The 19,583-nt window shown below is 52.6% G+C and overlaps 4 protein-coding genes across 5 annotated transcripts; 1 reads left to right on the forward strand and 3 right to left on the reverse strand.

Moving 5' to 3' along the window:
- Window positions 1-186: 186 nt before the first annotated feature.
- On the reverse strand, window positions 187-6,207 carry LTB4R (leukotriene B4 receptor). Of its 2 annotated transcripts, none has more exons than XM_013978181.3 (2): window positions 3,655-6,207; window positions 187-2,836 (listed from the first exon to the last, which is right to left on the reverse strand). In XM_013978181.3, the coding sequence occupies exon 2, from the start codon at window positions 2,825-2,827 to the stop codon at window positions 1,772-1,774; it is 1,056 nt and encodes a 351-aa protein (XP_013833635.1). In that variant the 5' UTR covers window positions 2,828-2,836; window positions 3,655-6,207; the 3' UTR covers window positions 187-1,771. The 2 variants fall into 2 exon arrangements, with proteins under 2 accessions (XP_013833635.1, XP_005666307.2); XM_005666250.4 differs by having other exon boundaries at window positions 3,651-5,767.
- Window positions 6,208-6,333: 126 nt separating this feature from the next.
- LTB4R2 (leukotriene B4 receptor 2) lies at window positions 6,334-10,102 on the reverse strand. The gene is made up of 4 exons (XM_001927733.7): window positions 9,962-10,102; window positions 9,377-9,624; window positions 8,283-8,392; window positions 6,334-7,935 (listed from the first exon to the last, which is right to left on the reverse strand). The coding sequence occupies exon 4, from the start codon at window positions 7,914-7,916 to the stop codon at window positions 6,840-6,842; it is 1,077 nt and encodes a 358-aa protein (XP_001927768.3). The 5' UTR covers window positions 7,917-7,935; window positions 8,283-8,392; window positions 9,377-9,624; window positions 9,962-10,102; the 3' UTR covers window positions 6,334-6,839.
- Window positions 10,103-10,404: 302 nt separating this feature from the next.
- CIDEB (cell death inducing DFFA like effector b) lies at window positions 10,405-12,927 on the forward strand. Its single transcript, NM_001112688.1, is given in 5 exon segments — window positions 10,405-10,503; window positions 11,015-11,159; window positions 12,012-12,161; window positions 12,394-12,584; window positions 12,725-12,927. Coding segments are annotated over 5 exon segments (660 nt in total). The 5' UTR covers window positions 10,405-10,462; the 3' UTR covers window positions 12,858-12,927.
- Window positions 12,928-13,211: 284 nt separating this feature from the next.
- On the reverse strand, window positions 13,212-19,552 carry NOP9 (NOP9 nucleolar protein). Its single transcript, XM_001927718.5, has 10 exons — window positions 19,209-19,552; window positions 18,538-18,993; window positions 17,127-17,237; window positions 16,742-16,883; window positions 15,609-15,801; window positions 14,998-15,138; window positions 14,475-14,600; window positions 14,094-14,330; window positions 13,824-13,929; window positions 13,212-13,492 (listed from the first exon to the last, which is right to left on the reverse strand). Exons 1-10 carry the CDS (start codon window positions 19,450-19,452, stop codon window positions 13,335-13,337), a joined length of 1,914 nt encoding a protein of 637 aa, XP_001927753.1. The 5' UTR covers window positions 19,453-19,552; the 3' UTR covers window positions 13,212-13,334.
- Window positions 19,553-19,583: the final 31 nt, after the last annotated feature.

Here is a 19,583-nt window from a genome sequence, read left to right on the forward strand (position 1 = left end):
TAAGCACCTATTATGTGCTTACTATGCAGCATGGACAGGAGGCCTGGGAAATACTCTATTAGGTCCCTCCCCATTTCAGCTGCTGTTCTCAGATTGACTCATCATGCTTTCTAGCAAGGACCTGTAAACAGTTTGGGGGTCTCCTGTTCTCAGGTCCCTCAGATGTCCCCTTACTTCCTTTTTTGTTTTTTTTTATTTTTTTTAACTTTATTGAAGTATAGTAGATTTGCAATATCATATTTCTGCTGAACAGCAAAGTGACTCAATTTTACATATATTTATATTCTTTTCCATTTTGGTTTATCACAGGACATCGAATATAGTGCTATACAATAGGGTCTTGTTGTTTATCCATCCTTTATATACTAGTTTGCATCCACTAATCCCAAACTCCCAATACTTCTCTCCCCTGTCCCCCTCCCCCTCAGAACCACAAGTCTCTTCTCTATATCCGTGAGTCTTTTTGTTTCGTAGATATGTTGACTTTCATAGATTCATTGCTATGTTGATTTATCCACATATAAGTAATATCATATGGTATTTGTCTTTCCCTTTCTGACTTACTTTGCTTAGTACGATAATGTCTAGGTCCATCCAAGTTGCTACAAAGTCCCTTGCTTCCTTCTGCATCCTTCTGTACTGATGCTGATGTTACATAGGTCTTGAAGCGTCCATGGCTTATTCTCACTTGCTCATATTTTGGGGTCCACAGGAGATATCTTGACACCCTAGGTTTGTTGCAGGTGTTGCACATGGACCTTTGGCTTTTCTCCTAGTTGTTCTTTCTTTTTTATGGGAGAGATACTACTGCTCTGTCTTCCTAAAATGCTGTCAGAACAGAGCCAAGGTTTTTGTAAGACAACAGTCATCCCTCAGGAAGAATGATTCATCTGTCTCATTTTTGCAAATCTTCATTTCCTAGAGGGTGACCACATCACAGAGGGCCCTCAACTCTTGAACCTACACCAGAGAATGTTTTAGGGGCTGGCAGAATGCTGATGCACAGAATTCTAGGGAATGAGACCTGATGACTTGGTTCTCAAGGGAGGCCTCCTTGGCAGAAAGAAAAAAGGAAGGCCAGCCCTAGGACATCTCCCACTGAGGGGACAAAGATTACTCAGGAAGGTGGAGTCCTGCTAATAAGGATACCTATCAGAGTCTTCAAGGTAGACACCTCCCAACAGTGCTAAGTGTTCTCAGAAGGCCGGATGAGTCAGGGAGACTGGAATGATGAGACCACATGGGGGTGGGGGTGGGGGGGTGTCTTCCTTGGCCAGCCCCTTCAAGGGTCTGCAGACTTGTGTTGTTCTAAGTAGGAGCTGCAGACCACCTGCCTCAGAACGGGAGAGGGAAGACAGTCTGATGTCTTTGTCTTTGTGTCTCTTCCCAAATTGAAAATCACGAGAAACTAAAGGATGTGCCTCTCAACTACTGAGAAGGACCCCCATAAGGGCAACCAGAAGCACCCCAACCCCCCATAATACACATAACCCACGCACAAGGTTGACCCAATTTCAGACCTGAGTTTTAACTGTAAAGCTGCCCGCGCGGGGGCGGGGTGGGGGGAGTGCAGCTTCTCATTCTGCCCTGACTTGCTCCTCCCCTCCCTCTCTTCCGCTCCACCCCCCACCCGCATCCTAGGGTAAGGGGAGTTTAAAGAATTGGGTCAGGCCCGCCAGGCGGGGAGGCATTCCCCCAGAAGGAAAGGGAGCGTCCTTCCTCGGCCACCACCCTCGCCACCACCCCGCAGTCTTTGTTGATTGAGTCCGTTTCACTCGAGAGGGTTGGTAGAGACAGTGAGGCTCTCGGTGGGGCCAGGCTCCGGAGAGGCGACGTCGCCCCTCACCGTCTGGCCCAGGGTGCCGCCGCGGCGGGTGCTGGATGCCTCGGAGCCGGTGCCCTCCAACAGCTTGGCGACGAAGCCCACACCAGCCGAGCGCAGCAGGCCGCCGCCAGCGCACGCGTACAGCACGGGGTTCACGCTGCTGCTCAGGAAGGCCAACGTAATGAACACTTGGCGGGCCAGCCACAGCCCCTTCCCCACCGCCCCGGCCCCCGAGGCCTTGCCAGTCAGCGCGCGGACCGCCTCGGCCAGGTTCACCACGTGATAGGGCAGCCAAAAGGCTGCGAAGGCCAGAATGATGAGCACCACCAGGCGGCCCATGCGGCGGCTGCGGCGGAAGCGCCGGGTCCGCAGCCTGCGCCCAATGTCGGAGTAACTGGCCACCACGGCCAGGAAGGGCAGCAGGAAGCCGGTGATGACCTCGAAGAAGAGATGGAAGGCCCTATGTCCTTCGCTGGGGTACATAGGGAGGCAGACCAGGCTCCTGTTGTTCTGTTTCAAGATCACCTTGCGGTATACGATGACCGGCGTGGCCAGGAGAACAGACGCCACCCAGATGCCTGCCAGCACCCGCCAGGCCACTGCTTTGGTGCGCAGCTTCTGGGATACAAAGGGGCGTGCCACTGCCAGCGAGCGGTCCAGACTCATGGCTGTGATGAGCAGGACGCTGGCATACATGCTGACTCCACAGATATAGTGGAACAGGCGGCAGCCAGCCAGTCCAAAAGTCCAGTTGCCTTGGGCCACAGAGTGAAGGAAGAAGGGGGCAGTGAGCAATACGGCCAAGTCTGCCAGGGCCAAATGCAGCACCAACAGGGCAGTGACAGAGCGCTTTCGCATCTTTGCCAGGATGCTCCATACCACAAAGCTGTTGCCAGGAAGCCCCACAGCCAGTGCCACTGACAGTGGAATGATAGCCAGCAGAGAGATGAACATGACAGGTGGTGAGGAGGATGCCGCAGGAGATGTAGTGTTCATGGCCATTGCAAGGACCTGGAGAGTGAGGGCGGACACATACTTGAAGGAAGGGACCAAGGGCTTCCTGACACCCTGGACACGCCTAGCCTGGGTACTTTAGTCTGTTTCCAAGATCAGCAGCATCAGATGCATCTCTGCAGTATACTGCTTTCATCACTGCCAACTGACCTGTCTTAAGTGAATCTGGCTGAGTAGAAAGACTAATTTCCTAACAGGGCCCCTTCCTGCCCACAGACCCAATTGCAAAATATACTCAATAGCAGAAGCAGTATTTCCAGACCCTTCAGCCTCCCTCCCTTTGGAGACCCTGAAGTCCAGCTCCGAACTTTGGGCTTTCCTTACCAATGCTGCACCCCTCAAAAGGCTAGCTCCTTTCCCCCTCAAAAGGCCCTTTGCCCCCTCAGTCCCTCTGACTTCTTCCATTCACCTACCCACTCGCTCCAGATATGCCCAGGGTCCACCAAGAATAACAAGGATGGGGAGGACTCAGTCTTTTTTACCAGTGATCAGACTTTCTTTGCTTTTTTTTTTTTTTTTTTTTTTTTTTTTTTTTTTTTTTAGGGCTGCATCTGTAGCATATGGAAGTTCCCAGGTAGGGGTTGAATCAGAGCTGCAGCTGCCGGCCTACGCCACAGCCACAGCAATGCCAGATCCTTAATCCACGGAGCAAGGCCAGGGATCAAACACACATCCTCATGGATACTAGTCAGTTTCACTGCCACTGAGCCACAACAGGAACTCCTGGTCAGACTTTCTTTGGATATTCCTTTAGATGTTTTCTGATGGTTGCCCACCCCCTGGCCATCCGCCCTCCTCCCAGGATACTTACTTACAGGCTTTGCCAGGCACTGGTTGGAAGCTGGTGTCAATCCTAGGGTGAGGGCCGAGTGGTGTAGCTTATTCCCAGATAAGCACTGTCCCAGTGCTGGGGTTCTGGCCCAGGGTCTGGGTTTTGTCAGCTAAGTCAGCCAGAGAGGAAGTACCACGGAGCAGGGGAGGGAGACGACACATCTTCCTGAGGGTGGGGCTGAAACTCCTACCTCCTCCTTTCATGGGAGGGGGGTGACAGTGTTCCAGAAGAGCCCAACAAGAAGGAGGACTCCTCAGGGGTTGGGCCAAGAGAAAAGAGCCCAGGAAGGGGCAGGGAGAGAGGAAAGAGGGGTGAGGGAGGGGTTAGGCTGGGTGTGGCCTCAGATGCAGGTCTGGACTGGAGAAATGAACAGAATAGTAAATTGTGTCACACAGGAAAAAGAGGAAAGGAAGCCAGAGAGGGGAAATGGGCTTAGATTGATAGGTCAGAATGTCAGGTATCTGTACATTTTCTGTTTACGATGTTGATTTTTAGATTAATAGGAAGAGTAGGTTGGTGGTATGGCTAGATTCTGGGTTTGGGTCAGGTGACATCATGACTTGTCCTTGAAGAGGACAGCAATCTGTCTTTGGCTTGGGTTCAAGCCATGACTGGGGTTTCTAGGCCTGCACCCTCTGATCCCTCCCCTCATTTAAAAGGACTAGTTCCATTCAAGGTCAATCTCCCTTCTCCTCGGTAGAAGCAAAAGTCCAAAGGGTCTTTCCAGTATCACACAGAATGGCAGTTCCCTCCCTTCCCAAACCATGCATGTGCCTTGTGCTTGACCATATGGCTACTCTGCCACATGAATTTTGACTTCAGGTCTCAGCGCTGGGCAGGGAAGTCAGCACCACCTCCTTCCTATCTTTCCACAGCTGACTGTTCAGTCCACCTTAAACATACAGAGGAAGCAGGGGCTCAGCACAGGGAGCAGGCACGAGGGAGTCAGGGGAGTGATGCCTTATGCCCGCCCTGCCAAGAGGGGAAACCAGGAATGTGGAAAGGGAAACAGGCCCCCAGACTCTTCCGCCTCCCTGGAAGGAAGGCAGTCTTCTCTTCTTGAACTCTCCTGCAGAAGCTAAGGACCCAAAATCTTTCCTTCACTCTGGCCAGGAGCCTTCCTGCTTCCCTTCGAACTCTGCCACGTCTCAGGAAAGATACTGAAGGTCATGGTGGTCGTGGAGGTCCCTTACCCTTTGCAGTGCCCCCACCTTTCCTGATTTGACAAAAGCCATAGCAGAGTTGGCCCGGCAGCTATCAGGGAGAGGATATGATGAAAAGAAATGGGCTGAAACCGCAGCAAGAACTGAAGGCAGAGTTGAGGAAGGGCTTTCTGACCACAGAGGGTGTGTGGGATGGGGAATGCATAGCAGAAGCTAGGGAGACTCTGCCTCGGTGCGTGAGGACAGGAAGAGCCCCTGAAGTCGGTGTTTGGGGATAGAAGCTTCCTGCTCATAGCCAGTGTCAACCAGAGGTTGCTTCTGACAGGAACTGGGTTGTCTTTGCTTTATCTGCCAAGCTGCTCCCCACCTCCATCCCCCTCAGTGGCCATTCCTCTTCCACCTGACTAGAGACCCTAAGCATACTCTCTGCCCCCCCAAATCCAGAGCTCCACCCTAACCCCAGCTTTGTGGCCTGAGGACTAGATTTCCTTCACGTGAGTGCACTCTCTCTCTCTCTCTCTCTGTCTTTGCATGGGTGGTGGTGTGAACAGTCACTAAAGCAGAAGCTGGGGGATGGTCAGAGTGACACTCAGGTAACCAAACATCTACGTTTGCCAAGGACTGAGGGGGTGGGACAAGAGAGTTTCCGTGATAAAACTAGGACATCCTGGGCAATAAGGATGAGCTGAAAGGGGGATGAGTCACCCCAGTGGAAAGGACCCCATCCTACATCCCCAAACCCCAAAGTATCAGGATCCAGAACAATTTTGAGACCTAAAGATAGAGAGATTCCTGGAGTTCCCGTCGTGGCGCAGTGGTTAACGAATCCGACTAGGAACCATGAGGTTGCGGGTTCGGTCCCTGCCCTTGTTCAGTGGGTTAACGATCCGGCGTTGCCGTGAGCTGTGGTGTAGGTTGCAGACGCGGCTCGGATCCCGCGTTGCTGTGGCTCTGGCGTAGGCCGGTGGCTACAGCTCCGATTCACCCCCTAGCCTGGGAATCTCCATATGCCGCGGGAGCGGCCCAAGAAATGGCAACAACAACAACAACAACAAAGTAAAAAAAATAATAAAGATAGAGAGATTCCAAAAGACAGGGGCTGAGAAGCACTGGGAGAGGTGAGGAACAGCTAGTGGTCTTGGGAGGAGTTAAGACTTGGCAGAAAAGGAAAAGAGAGAAAGGAGAAGTGGCACCTCCCTGAAAAATTCTCCCTGTCCTCCAGATATCCACACCATTCCCCATGCCCCTGGGTGAGTGAGTGTCTGCTCCTGGGCCCCTTTTTGAGCCAGGTGACCATTGCAGGGAGCATTGGATTTAGAGAAGAGGGTAAAGTCTCAGACTCCCATGGCCCCTGTATCAACCACATGACCAACAGGAAAACCTTCCTTTTAGACTCCACAGATTGACTTTCTCCTTCCAGAGCCAGTGTCCCCTCGGCCGGTCTCTTACAGACCCCAGAGAATCAAGCCCATCACCACCCCTTATACAATTGCCATTCATTAACTTTCCTTCCTCTTTCTCCCTTTATTTCCAGAGTGGTTATATGGGTTAGCTTGGGGGTACCAGGCCACCTGGGCTGGGGAGGACACGTCAAGATGCCACTGAAGGCTGGCCTTGCCCATCCCTGGCCTGACCCAGCAGGGAATGAGGTGGCTTCACTCAGGTATCACTCAGGTATGATGAACCACTAGGGGGAGCATGCTTAAGCCATCACATTATGGCCACCCAGTGTATTTCACAGTAGCTTTTGGCAACAAGTAAGCAGTCCTGGCACCTGGGCACATGCCAGCCTGCAGGTGCGTGACATTCTTTTACATGGACCATCACCATTCGCAGTGCCTCAATTTGGAGGAAGCTGAGCCTGCCCCGGATATATAATACTTCTGCCCAGACAGATCCCAAACTGTGGTCGGAGAAGGACCCCAAACCCACCAGTGTGGTTCCCTGGGTTCTAGGAGGCAGATGCAAGGGGATAGGAAGAGCAGGTCCGGTTGTAGGGTCGACGTCAAGGGTCCCATCCCTGACTGTCCTTCTCCGCCCCGCCCCCTGGGTCTCCATTGCCATGACCCTGCCCCACCACTTTGAGCCGAGGGGTAGCTCGGAGCTCCAGAGTCCCTTCCCGAGAGCGGCCGCCCCCTCGGGCCTCTCCGGAGCCTTCAAAGAGCCGCGTGAGGAAGCGGGGACCTGCCCTGGGCAGCAGATCCCCAGCAGTGAAGAGGTAGAGCAACGGGTTGACGCTGGAGCTGAAGAAGGCCAGGGCCGTAGTTCCTGCTCGTGCCGCCTGGCCCGCCCCGCCGAGCTTCGCAAAGGTGCCTCCGGGTGGAGCCAGCGCGGCGACAGCCTGCAGCACATTGACGGCGTGGTAGGGTGCCCAGAGCAAGCCAAAGGCCAGCACGATGGCGCCCACCAGGCGGCCCACCCGTGCCCCGTGCCGTCCGGCGCCCCAGCGGGCGCCCCACAGCCGCGCCAGCGTCACACCGTAGCAGCAGAGCACCAGCCCGAAGGGCAGCACGAAGGCGGTCAGGGTCTCCAGGCTCAGGTGGGCGGCGGCGTGGGCAGGCGACGGGTGGCACAGCTGGCACACGCGGTCCGCCCAGAGGTGGCGGTAGACGGCGGCCGGGATGGCGAGAACCAGGGCGGCCAGCCAGACGGCCAGCAGCAGGCGGCGGGCCAGGACCGGGCTGCGCAGCCGGGGTGCCAGGAAGGGGCGGGTGACGGCAAGGCAGCGCTGCAGGCTGAGCAGGGAGGTGAGCAGCACGCTGGCGTACATGCTGAGCGTGCACACGTAGTACACGGCCTTGCAGCCCGCCTGGCCCAGCGGCCAGGCCTGCCCGGTAAGGAAGGCCACGAAGAACGGCGTGAGCAGCAGCACCGCGCCGTCTGCCAGTGCCAGGTGCAGCACGAGCGTGGCCGCCAGTGGTCGCCCCCCTGCCGGCCGCCAGCCCGCCAAGCTCCACACCACGAAGCCATTGCCAGGCAGCCCCAGCAGCGCCGCTAGCAGCAGGAAGGCGGTGCCTGTGGTCCGCGAGGTCTTCCAGCTCAGCAGCGTCTCATTTCCCGGGGGACGGTAGCAGAGCGGCATCCTTCTGCGCCCACGGGGTCTGGAAAGAGCCATAGGGCGCATTCAGGTGGTGGGGCCAAAGCCCACGTGAGGCCTGAAGCCGGGTGAGAAGGGACTGTGCCTCCCTCACTTCTCTTCCACCGCCCTCTCCTCTGGCTGGGACCTTCTGTCTCTTCCTTGAGGACCCCAGCCCAGACTGCAACACAGCTTCTTGGAACCCAGATCCCCTGCTCTCAGTCAGCCAACCTCCCCAGTCCTGACTTGCAGGCTGTCACTACCTCCACCTTCACCCTTCTAGTCTGGCCTCTCTTTTGACTGAGCTGTTCTTTATACCTCAGGGCAAAAGTGAGTAGAGGAGCATAAAGTCCTGTGAGCTGATCTACTTACCCAGAAGGGAGCTAGAAGAGTGGGGGGCCCTCAAGCGGTCTGGGGGAGCTGAGTGGCAAAGTGGCAGTGGGAGAGGTGCCTGCTCCTGTTCTGGCCCGTCAGGTTGGCTGCTGTGAGGTGAGAATAGGGAGGGACGAGGTGGGGCTCCTCTTGGGCCTTTCCTCCCTCACCCAGCTCCTTCCCATCACCAACACGTCCAGGCGTGTGAGAGCCCGCCTCCCCAGGAAACAGGATAAGCTGAAGGGGTGCAGATAAATTTCCCTGGTCTTGTGGGTGAGTAGGGACACTGCAGATCTTGCCCTTGAGTCCTGCTTCTACACTTACCCCCCCTCCCTCCCCACCCCCAGCTGTGGTCCCCTTCCTCCCACCCTGTAGCCTTTAGGCTCTCTGGCCTCCCTGGCCTGCACTCAGCAGAGAAGGTGACCCAACTACTCACTTCCCCAGCTGCTCTATCTTTGCCTGTTTTCAGACTCCTGAGCCTGCTTACCCCCCTTTATCCTCAGCTTTCTACGCACTCCTCTTGTCTTGGGCCCTGCCCCAGTCATTCTGCCCTCACAACTCTCAGGGGGCTGTCAGTGAAAGCCTTCAGTGTAAAGCATGGGGTTAAATCCAGGGGAGAGGGAATGGTGGATGCATGGGGGTATGAGGGGTTTATAACCTGGTTGAGGGGTCCTAACACACAACCATGAAGAGGCCACACTGCTGGGCTGCACCAGGATACAAAGCAAGGAAAAAGGAAAGGGTGAAGTGTTGAGATATACTGAAAAGAAGACTTCTCCGGGTAGAGAGGCCTGGCAAAACTTGGAAATAAATAAATTTGGTAGATTGATAAAATTGAGGGAAGGGGAAAAAAGGCTCCAGCCTTTTTGTCAAAAGCCAAACGGGGCCTCTTTGGGAGTCTTGTCTCAGTTTGAGTTTCCTCCAAAGCAGAGCCTGAGTTGAGGGCGTGGGTACAGGTAATCCTATTTTTGGAAGGTCAGCTCTCGGGAAGCAGAAGTGAGGGAACAGGGGAAGAGAAGGAAGAGGAAAGCCAATGAGAGCATGTTATTGAGTTCCTTTAGTGGGCATCAGGAACCTCTGAGTGCACAGCATACCTTCTAGAAAGACGGAAGATGGAGGCATTCATGCCCAGCTTGCATTCCCCACTGTTTGAGGTTTATCCTAGAGGCATTAATGCCCTTATACACTTGTATACTTGCAGCCTGTACTTGTCAGGGGACTTGAGCTGCCATGGCTTCAGACAAGGCTCCTCGGCAGGAAAGCAGAGAGACTTATGCTCATGGGAGCTGTTCACTGACAGTGAGAGTATGAGCTTCCACACAACTGTTCATCACAACTGCAGCTGAAATCAGAGATGGGGCATGGGATACCGAAAGCTGAAGTCCTGACGCCATCAAAGGATGCAACCCCTCTCCCCGCCCCCCCCCATCCACACTTCCTTCATGCCTATTAAGGGGCCAAAGGAAAAAGGTGGGAGAACGACTAATCCAGCATGGCTGAAGCAGGCAGTTCTGGAGAATGAAGCCAGAGAAATGTTGAAAGCCAGCCCCTCCCCTAGACCACAGCGGGAAGAGCAGGAAAGTAGGAAGGCCAGGGTCCCAGATAGGATCCTAGTAATTCTGGATCCATGGATCAGGACTCATCTTCCCCTCACACCCCACCCAGGTGCACTGCCTCACCTATTTTCTCCAAGCCCCGCCCATCCTCTGCTGGGACTCCCTTTTCCTGATGTTGCAGTTCATGGCTTTTTCAGTAGGTGGCAGCACGTACAGAGCAAATCTCCAGTGCAGCTTTCACAGGTTGGGAACTAGAAACTGTCCCTAGAAATTCCCTCCATATAAAGAAAAACACCAGAGATCACAATCCATCCTCTCGAATAGTTCCCATTTAACCCTCACATCACACACTACCACTAGTGACACACACAAACTTCCATGGCTTTTCCCAGGCCCCTCTGGGCCAGATCTCGGCCCTTCCCCTCCTCCCTCCCCTTGGACTTTGCCCTTCTTACTGGCCAGGTGTGGGGGCAGAGTCCGGGCTTGACTGACTCATCCCCCACCTCACCGGGGCTGAAATCCCGGGTCTGTAACAGAAAACGCCAGCGCTCAGCTCCAACCAGTGCAGAACCACCCAGCCCAGAACTCCCAGGACGGGCCACTCTTAGGCTCCTTCCCTCCACCATGGAGTACCTCTCTGCCCTGAACCCCAGCGGCCTGCTCAGGTGATTTATAACCCTCCTCTCACTCTCCATCTCTAGGGATACGGGCAGGGCCACAACACTCCACTCAGCCCCCAGGAAGCTCTGGAATTTGTACCCCTTCCCCTTCCTGCCCCCACTTGCAGCAAAAGGTCTGTCCAGCTCCTGAACCAACCCCTACCCCAACTCCAAGTTCTCTCCCTGGGATACTTTTTTTTTTTTTTTTTTTTGGCCACCCTGGAGCGTCCAGACTAGGGATTAGATCTGAGTCAAGGTTGAGACCCAAACCGCAGCTGTGGCAACTGAGGGATCCTTAACCCACTGTGCCAGGGAAGGATGAAACTGCATCCCAGCTCCCAAGAGGCTGATCATCGATCCCATTGTGCCATAGTGGGGACTCCCCTAGGCTACTTTAATCTGCAAATCTAGATCCCTCCCTCCCAACCTTCCTAACTCTCCAGTTACCCCACCCCCATCAACCCACCACACTCACTGAACCCCTCACTCCTCCTTGATCGTTCTTCTCACCTACCAGGTCAGTATCCAACATGAGCTCCGACTTAGGCCGTAAGGTCTGGACCTCCACTCCACCACCCCAGCGACCTTTCCGTATCTGTGATCACAAGCGGACCACCCGGAAAGGCCTGACAGCCGCCACCCGCCAGGAACTGCTAGACAAGGCAAGTGAGCCAAGTCCCTGGGTTCCAAATGCAGGGACAGCCAAGGGGCTGATGAAGAACGAGAGCCTGAGATAAAGAACAAAAAGGAACAGAAAGGGCTGACAGGGCTGCCCCTCCCTCTGAGGGCTAAAAGCAGGGGTGTGAACCCAATGGTTTCTGCTGTTTGGGTCACTTCGCCTTTTTTTTGTTTTGTTTTTTTTTTTTTTTGGAACAGGCTTTTCTTTGGGGATGGGGAAGGAGTAGGGAGAGTTGGAGGGATGGATTTTAGAACTCGGTATGGAATGGCAATTTGTATCAAATTCAAAACCCTGAATCTGTGGCTTCCTTGAGTCAAACCCTGGGAAGTTTTTCAACATATCAAAACTTCAGTTTCTTCATCTGTAAAAAGGGAACAATAATACAACTACCCCCCTAGGGCTGTTGATACACAGATATTTGACACTAGTGGAGATTCAAAAAGATCTTTCCAGAAAGAGTTCTGGAGAACTCTGTGAGGGTTAGGGAGAGGAAGGTGGGACACTAGAGATAAGACTCCATTGTGACAAGCCCCTTCAGCATAATGCCTATAACCATTCAAGAGAAACTGGCTGGCTTTTCAATTCCAAACCAGTAGGCATGGCGTGGAGGGAAGCTGGGAGAGATGACAGTGACGTGGTAGGAGCAAAGCAGGAACTAACAGGAAAAGGACAGCCCTGGGTGAGCAACCCCCAACAACTAAAGAACACCATGAGCTGGAACCATTTGAAGGGATGGCAAAGCACCAGGAAGGAGAGTTGGGTGCTGGGCAGCTGGACAGGGGAGGGGCGTGGGAAAAGCTCTGCCCCTTCCTTCCTCCTTCTGGCCTCCGGGTAGGCGCTGGGGACTCTGATGCTGAATGGAGTGTTAACACTGGTGCTTGAGGAGGACGGGACCATGGTGGAGAGCGAGGACTTCTTCCAGCTGTTGGAGGATGACACATGCCTGATGGTGCTGGAGTTGGGACAGAAATGGAGGCCCAGGAAGGTGAGAGACCCTCACTGGGGCTGCTCCAGGCCACTGACCCTTTATATCTCTTCCAAGGCTCTTCTCTCGCCTAACCCTGATCTTGGGGGCAGGGGCATGGGAGAGGTGAGGAGTTGTCAAGGACTCTGTCTAGTAGATGAACAGTCCAGGCAAGGGTGGGTCTGTCCCAGTGCTGATGGGATTAGTGGTGGGTGTCAGTATGTGAGGGTCCGTTGCCCTGCTTTGGCAACAGAGTGGGGTGCTGTCATATGGCCTGGGCCGGGAGAAGCCCAAGCACAGCCAGGACATCGCCTGCATCACCTTTGACGTATACAAGCAAAACCCCCGAGACCTCTTTGGCAGCCTGAACATCAAAGCCACATTCTACGGGCTCTACTCCATGAGTTGTGACATCCAAGGACTCGGCCCAAAGAAAATACTCAGGTCAGAGACCAACATGTCACATCTCCCCATCCCTATCCAGTCCCTGTGATTCCCTCCCCTGCACTCCCTTACCCAGATAGCTCTCCACGGGCCCCCAGGTTTCCCCACCCATCTGATTTCCTCCGGTCTCTGCCCTTCAGGGAGCTCCTCCGATGGGCCTCCGCACTGCTGCAAGGCCTGGGCCACGTCTTGCTGGGAATTTCCTCCACCATTCGTCATGCAGTGGAAGGGGCTGAGCAGTGGCAGCAAAAGGGTCACCTTCACCCCTACTGAGCAGGAGCTCTGACCTTCTGCCTCTAGACTCATTCCAAGAGACAGATTGTGACAACACCAAGTTTGGGGGCCTTCAGACAGTGCAGGCTCAGTAACTCACCTGATTTCCCCACTGTCCCTCAATCCTATGGGACAGGCCCCATCAGCATAATGTCCTATACCCCCACCTTATGCCTCCTGGCCACCTTTCCAGTCTCCTGCTCCCTGAAAGACCACAGCCTGTCCCCGGACACCTGGATCCCACCCTGACTGCTGCTATACCTAGAGGTCCTTATGACTCCTCCTGTCCCTAAGCTCCTCTACCTTGAGATCGCTATTTCTCTGTATCCTTCCTCCCCAAAATAACAAAGGTGCTTTCAATAAAAATATAAAAGTGTTTATCAGTAAGACTTTTGACTCCGGTTTAAACTAGGAATGAGACAGGATAGGTACTCCTTTCCCCCCTCCCCCATCAACACCCAGTTCGATCCAGAGGCTTCAGTCTTCAAGAATGGAGCTCAAGGCCCGCCTCCGCTTGGCCACTGCTCCCTGCTGCTGTTCCCAAGCCTCTCGACGCTTCAGGAAGGTAGTCAGGGCCACATTTCGAGCCACATGGTGGCCAAAAGGGTCTCTTATCAGCTCCTGGTTCCGCTCCCCTGCAAAGGGAACCATTCATGTTTAGTTTTGCCATGCAGTCAGTCACCCATGCTTGGAGAAATTCTACTTGGGCTGAGGGTCCCTCCATTTTTCTGGGACCCTGGGCCTGTCTTAGGATAGAGTTAACACCTCCCCGTGCAAAGAGCAGAAGTCAGGAGGTGGGTGGGAGCACAGGGCTGCACACTCAGCAGAGGGGAAGGGGAGAGCAGACCACTGAGAATCTACAGCCAAGACCACCCTCTGCTGAATTTAGGTCCACCCTCAGCCACATAGCTCTTGGGAGTGAGGAACAGGAGTGTGAAAACATCAAAAAGAGGTGCTGGTACTCACCCAGTTCAGCAGCAATTTCCTTCCGGGCCCCCAAGGCTGCTCCATTCCAGATGGCATCTAGCACACGGCTACCATGGCGACTACAGGCCAGAGCCACATATTGTCCCTGCATTGAGACAAGCAAGGTGGGTTCCTCTAGGACAGTCCACAGCAGTCTAGCAACTACCTATCCTCCCTGTGACTCTGAAGGACAGTGCAAGGGGAAGCTCACATTCTCTAAAAGGAGGATGGCAGAGTGATCAAAGTTTTTAGAAGCCAGGAAACTCTAACCTTTAGGGTCTTCAGCACACGGCGGCGCTGCTTACGCGTCACGGCAGGACTGGCCAAGACCGCATCAAGCACATGGGAACCAGCAGGGCTCTGGGCCAGAGTCAGAAGCTGTGGTCCTGTCAAGGCACCCAGACTCCGAAGCACAAGACTAGGACTGGAGAAGTGCAGCAAATGCTGGAGCAGTAGAGACCCTATGACTGTCACTTCCCCCAGGTCCCTGGCTGTGGCCATTTCTACCTGGAAGGACAGAGACAGAGCATTAGGAGCCAGCCACCAAACTTCCACCTCCACTTGGATGAAACTAGAGTGGTGAAGGGCTTCCAAAGCCCTGGGAGGCCTGGTCCCCAATCGGTCACACCCTTGGCCTCTCCTCTGCCTCACCTGATGCTCCGCAGGCACGGCCCCTTCCTCCTCCACCAGTCCATAGTACACCTCATAAGCCATCAAAGCAGCAAAGAGAGGCACACAGGCCACTTGCCGGGAAGCGGGCTCTGCACAGTGGAAGGCCTAGAAGGGAAGACGAAACATGATGAATCTGAGAACTACCTCATCCTTAGCCCCGGCCTTGCAGACGGGGGACAGCATTCAGGAGAGCTGAGAATGCCTAACTCCACAGGATATGCTGCATGTGGACAGGATCCCATCCACCTTGCTGTATCCCCAGCCTCTCTAAATATAATTTTTAAACATTTATCTCTTAGAAATGCTTCTCTCTTTATTCTGAGAGAGAATTTTCATTCCAGAGCTATGAGATGGCTTTTGCCTCACTTACCCCTGTATCTATGAACTCCCCAGGGCATTAGACCTGTTGGGTTCACGAATACAACCACTTAAGATTAGAAAAGTCCTAACAGGTAGAATTTGAACCCAGGCCATAAATGGGTTGTGGGTAACCCCCACTCACCTCCAACAACAGCTGCAGGACCTGGGCTTGGTGGGTCCCAACTCTGCGGCAGGCGCCCACCAGGGCAATGACCACCCCTGGGTGACCCTGGGCCAGCACGGCTTCCAGGGCAGGGCTCAGCTCCTCAAACACAGGGGACAGCTGAGGGGAGACATAGAATAAAGAATCTAGCACTCTAGAGAGTTCCTGTTGTGGCTCAGCGGTACTGAACTCTGACTAGTATCCATGAGGATTTGAGTTCAATCCCTGGCCTCACTCTGTGGGTTAAGGATCTGGTGTGGCTGTGGCTGTGGCACAGGCCAGCAGCTGCAGCTCCAATTCCACCTCTAGCCTGGAAACTTCCACATACCACAGGTGTGGCCCTGAAAAGCAAAATTATAATAATATCCTGCTGGCATTGGCACCTGAGAGAAGCGAAAGCAAATCCTTTCTGGGAAGAAGGTACCTTCGCCCTAAGTTCTGGGAAAGCTCCAGGAAAAACTTCTCAAGGGGAATGGCCGGCACACTGTTGCAAATACAGAGGCAGGCACACGGTAAAACAAGTCTCAGTGAACAAGAACCAACAGAAACAATGAAGTACACAAAGAGACTCAGCCAAGTTCCCAACTCACCAACTCAGTGGTGGTGATAGCATCCAGAAAACGCTGCAAAGGGAAGTTGGCTATAGGATGTGCAGCCAGGGTCTGCAAGTGTCCTTGAAAGTGATCTTCAAAGAGACTCTGAAGCCTCGCAGGCTCTGACACCAACAGCACCTGCTCCAGGAGTCTGGAGCTTGTCTGATCACGCAGAAATAGCAGTAGGGGGCTGGGAACAAGGAGAAAGTGATCAGGTAGTCTTAACTTCATTTCATCCAAAATATCCACATCACTGGATTTATCTCAATGATCGTTTTGAAGTGTACAGAAATATCTAATCACTATGTTGTGTAACTAACATAGTGTTGGAGGGCAATTATACTTCAAAAACAAACAAAACAAACAAACTCATAGCAAAAGAGATCAGATTTGTGGTAACCAGAGGTGGGAGGGTGTGTGGGGGGGAAGGGAATTGGCTGAAGGCAGTCAAAAGGTACAAATTTCTAATTATAAGATAAATACTAGGGATGACATGTGAAAAATATAGCTAACACTACTGTATATCACATATGAAGTTGTTAAGAGAGTAAATCCTAAGAATTCTCATCACAAGAAAAAGAAATTTGTTTTCTATTTCTTTAAATTTTGTATCTATATGTGATGATGGAGGTTCACTAAACTTCCTGTGGTAACTGTCTCATGAGGTAAGTGAAATCATTATGCTGCACACCTTAAACTTATACAGTGCTGGATGTCAGTTATAACTCAGTAAAACCAGACTTCCAAAAAAGTGGCAAAAAAAAAAAAAAAAAAAAAAACCTTCATCCTTTAAAACAGACAGAAGTTCCCTTTGTGGCTCAGTGGTTAATGAACCAACAAGGAACCATGAGGATGAGGGTTTGATCCCTGGCCTCTCTCAGTGGGTTAAGGATCTGGCATTGCTGTGAGCTGTGGTGTAGGTTACAGACGCAGTTTGGATCCCATGTTGCTGTGGCTGTGGCTCTGACTGGACCTCTAGCCTGGGAACCTCCATATGCCTCAGGTGCGGCCCTAAAAAGCAAAAGAAAAAAATAAAAATAAAAAATAAAAAGACAAACAAAATACCCACATCATGTCATTCATTTCTCATAGCCCACGAACCCTGGTCAATCCTGAGGCCCTGTCCATACCTGCCATCTGCTGATGAATTGCGGCTACTCAGGTAGCCAATCACAGCACTACAGAGGTGGGCACAAAACTGAGGCAGCTTGCGGTGTAAAATCTGTAAGGCCATTTGAAGGCAGAAGCTGGAGATCTTGTCAGTGATAAACACTGTGGGGAGAGGGCAGAAATAATAAGAGCAGCTTTCTCCAAATCCAGATGATGTCTACAACCTCAAACCCCAAGCAATAGGCAGAAGGAACTATGGACACAAATGGTCTATATAGAGTTTTCACATCAAACCAGATCAGATTTGAAAAAGAGTATTAAGACTGATCAAAATAAGAGACTTGTTTGATGGTAATCACCTCCAGAAAAAAAGATCCTAGATCTTCCCCCTATTTCCCTCCTTACCAGCAATGTCCTTCACAAAGCAGGAGCTCAGGTCCTGAAGGCAATTCAAGAAGGTTTCAGGGACCTCGAAATCAGTTGGCTTACATTCCCGAGATGGGGCCCTTTGGGCCTCTGAAGGAAGATCAAGAATGTGCGCAGTGATGAGATCACAAACAGCCATCCAGGAAAGAGACGAATGCCACAGGTGAACTAGCATTCGGCTTGGAGATACAGAACACGTACGCCTCAACTCAACGTCTTTTCATCTGGGTGACTAAACTGAGACTACATTTCCATTTTAATTTTTCTAAGAAACTTAAACCAGCCCCCCATGGTCCATAGGAGATAGTTCAAACTTTTCAGCCAGGAATTCAAGGGGTTCCAAAATTAGGCCTCACCTAAACTCACCTTATTTCTCAGTGTTTTCCAAAATGTAAATCATTGCCTATGAGTATATCATGAAATCAATTAAGTGGGTCTCCACAAGGATTATTGTTATTATTACTTTTTTTTTTTTTTTTGGCTGAACCTTTCACATATGAAAGTTCTCCAGGAGTTCCCGTCGTGGCGCAGTGGTTAACGAATCCGACTAGGAACCATGAGGTTGCGGGTTCGGTCCCTGCCCTTGCTCAGTGGGTTAACGATCCGGCGTTGCCGTGAGCTGTGGTATAGGTTGCAGACGCGGCTTGGATCTCGTGTTGCTGTGGCTCTGGCGTAGGCCGGTGGCTACAGCTCCGATTCAACCCCTAGCCTGGGAACCTCCATATGCCGCGGGAGCGGCCCAAGAAATAGCAAAAAAAAAGACAAAAAAAAGAAAGTTCTCCAGTCAGGGACTGAATCTGAGCTACTGCAACCTATGCCTCAGATGCAGTAAGGCTGGATCCTTAACCCACTGCATGCTGGTAAGGGATCAAACCCAAGCCTCAGCAGAGACCCAAGCCACTGCATACAACGCTGGATACTTAACCACAGTGAGAACTCCCACAACAAGCATTTTTAATGGAACACAAAAGAATTAAATAAGAAAAGAAAGAAAATACCAAAGTGGGTTGCATGTAGTAAGGGCATGGTTTCCTGAACTTTTGCTTGAATCCAATATGTGCATATAAACGCACAAGAATGTTGAGTTATATTTAAAAATTTTTTTTCTTACTGTGAATTTTGGTTTAAAAAAAAAAAAAAAAGGAAATCCAATGTTTGAATGAATCACCTCTTCCACTTCCTCCCATTCTTCTAACAGCTCTGTCCCCTAAACACACCTATGCATCTTACCTCTGGGCCTCTATGCACACTAATCTTTCACCTGCTATCCCTGTCCTAATTTCTCTGATAATTCCTCAAGGTCATGAAGAAATATTCTGCTTATTCTCTACTTCTGAACTTCCAAACTCTCCTTCCCTCTAGGTCCACATCCCTCTCCTGTAATACTTACCAGGTGACTGGGAACCTCGATGCCTGGCTCTCTCAGAATCCAGAAGAGTGCCTCCCAATACCTGCAGCAAAGTTCTGACCACGAAGCTGCCATGTGTGTCTCCACAGTAGAAAAGAAAATCATCACACACCTCAGCAGCTAGTCCCAGGACCAACTCCTCCACGGTCTCCAAAGAATCATCCTTCCCATTCTCCTCCTCTTCCTCCTCCTCCTCCTCCTCTGCAGGGCTCCCTAGCAATCGAGGCAGCTGCAGCAAAGCACTTTGCAGTACATGGACCCCACATCGATGGCAGGCCACAAAGCGCAAGTTGGGGCGCAGAACAGCCCATACTCGACACAGCGGTTTCAGGGGACTGAACCCTAAGAGTTCCTGCAGCATCTCACTACCAGTCCTGTTTGTAGCCAGGGCCAGGGCCTGAGCCTCCACTTCTTTCAAAACATTGTGCACCATCAGCTCTGGAAAAACAAAAAAAAGAAATATATCGAAGAGACCGAAAGGAGAATAAGGTTATGTTCCATCACCTATCCAAGGGGCGGGGAGTAAGAAAGGGGATACAGGAGATAGAAACTAAGTCCCTACACCCCGGGGACCCACGAAAATGTCCTTGCCTGTCCTGAATTTTATGCCCAACGAGCCCCTTCCTTGATCTCACCCCGAAGTTGCTTCCTACCTCGTTCTTCTCCTGCCTCGGGGGCCTCTTTCAGCGCGGAGAGCGCCCGACGGAAATATCCTAGAGCTTCGGAGCTCAGGTGAGGGTGGGCATCTGTAGCTGGCTCCGAGCGCCCCTCCGGAGGCGGGCAAGGTTGCTGGCGGCTTGATGCGGGGCGCCCCGAACCCTTGGCTCCGCGTCCTCGTTTGCCGCCAGCTGGGAACCCTCGCCCCGCCGGGTGGCAGGAGCGCGGGCCCAGCCCCATGGCTGCTCCGTGCCCGCTCCGCCAGCAAAACCTTCCTTAGCGGCCAAGGAACACTCACGCAGCAGGTGAGGGCTGGGGCAGGGTAGAGTTTAGACACGCCGGCACGCTCAGGGCGCAGCGTTACACGTCAG

The sequence above is a fragment of the Sus scrofa genome, chromosome 7 (genome assembly GCF_054392235.1).
Source record: "Sus scrofa isolate SSC_HxYL_T2T_F1_AM1 chromosome 7, Sscrofa_HxYL_maternal_Yorkshire_Landrace_v2.0, whole genome shotgun sequence".
Lineage (NCBI taxonomy): Eukaryota > Metazoa > Chordata > Mammalia > Artiodactyla > Suidae > Sus > Sus scrofa.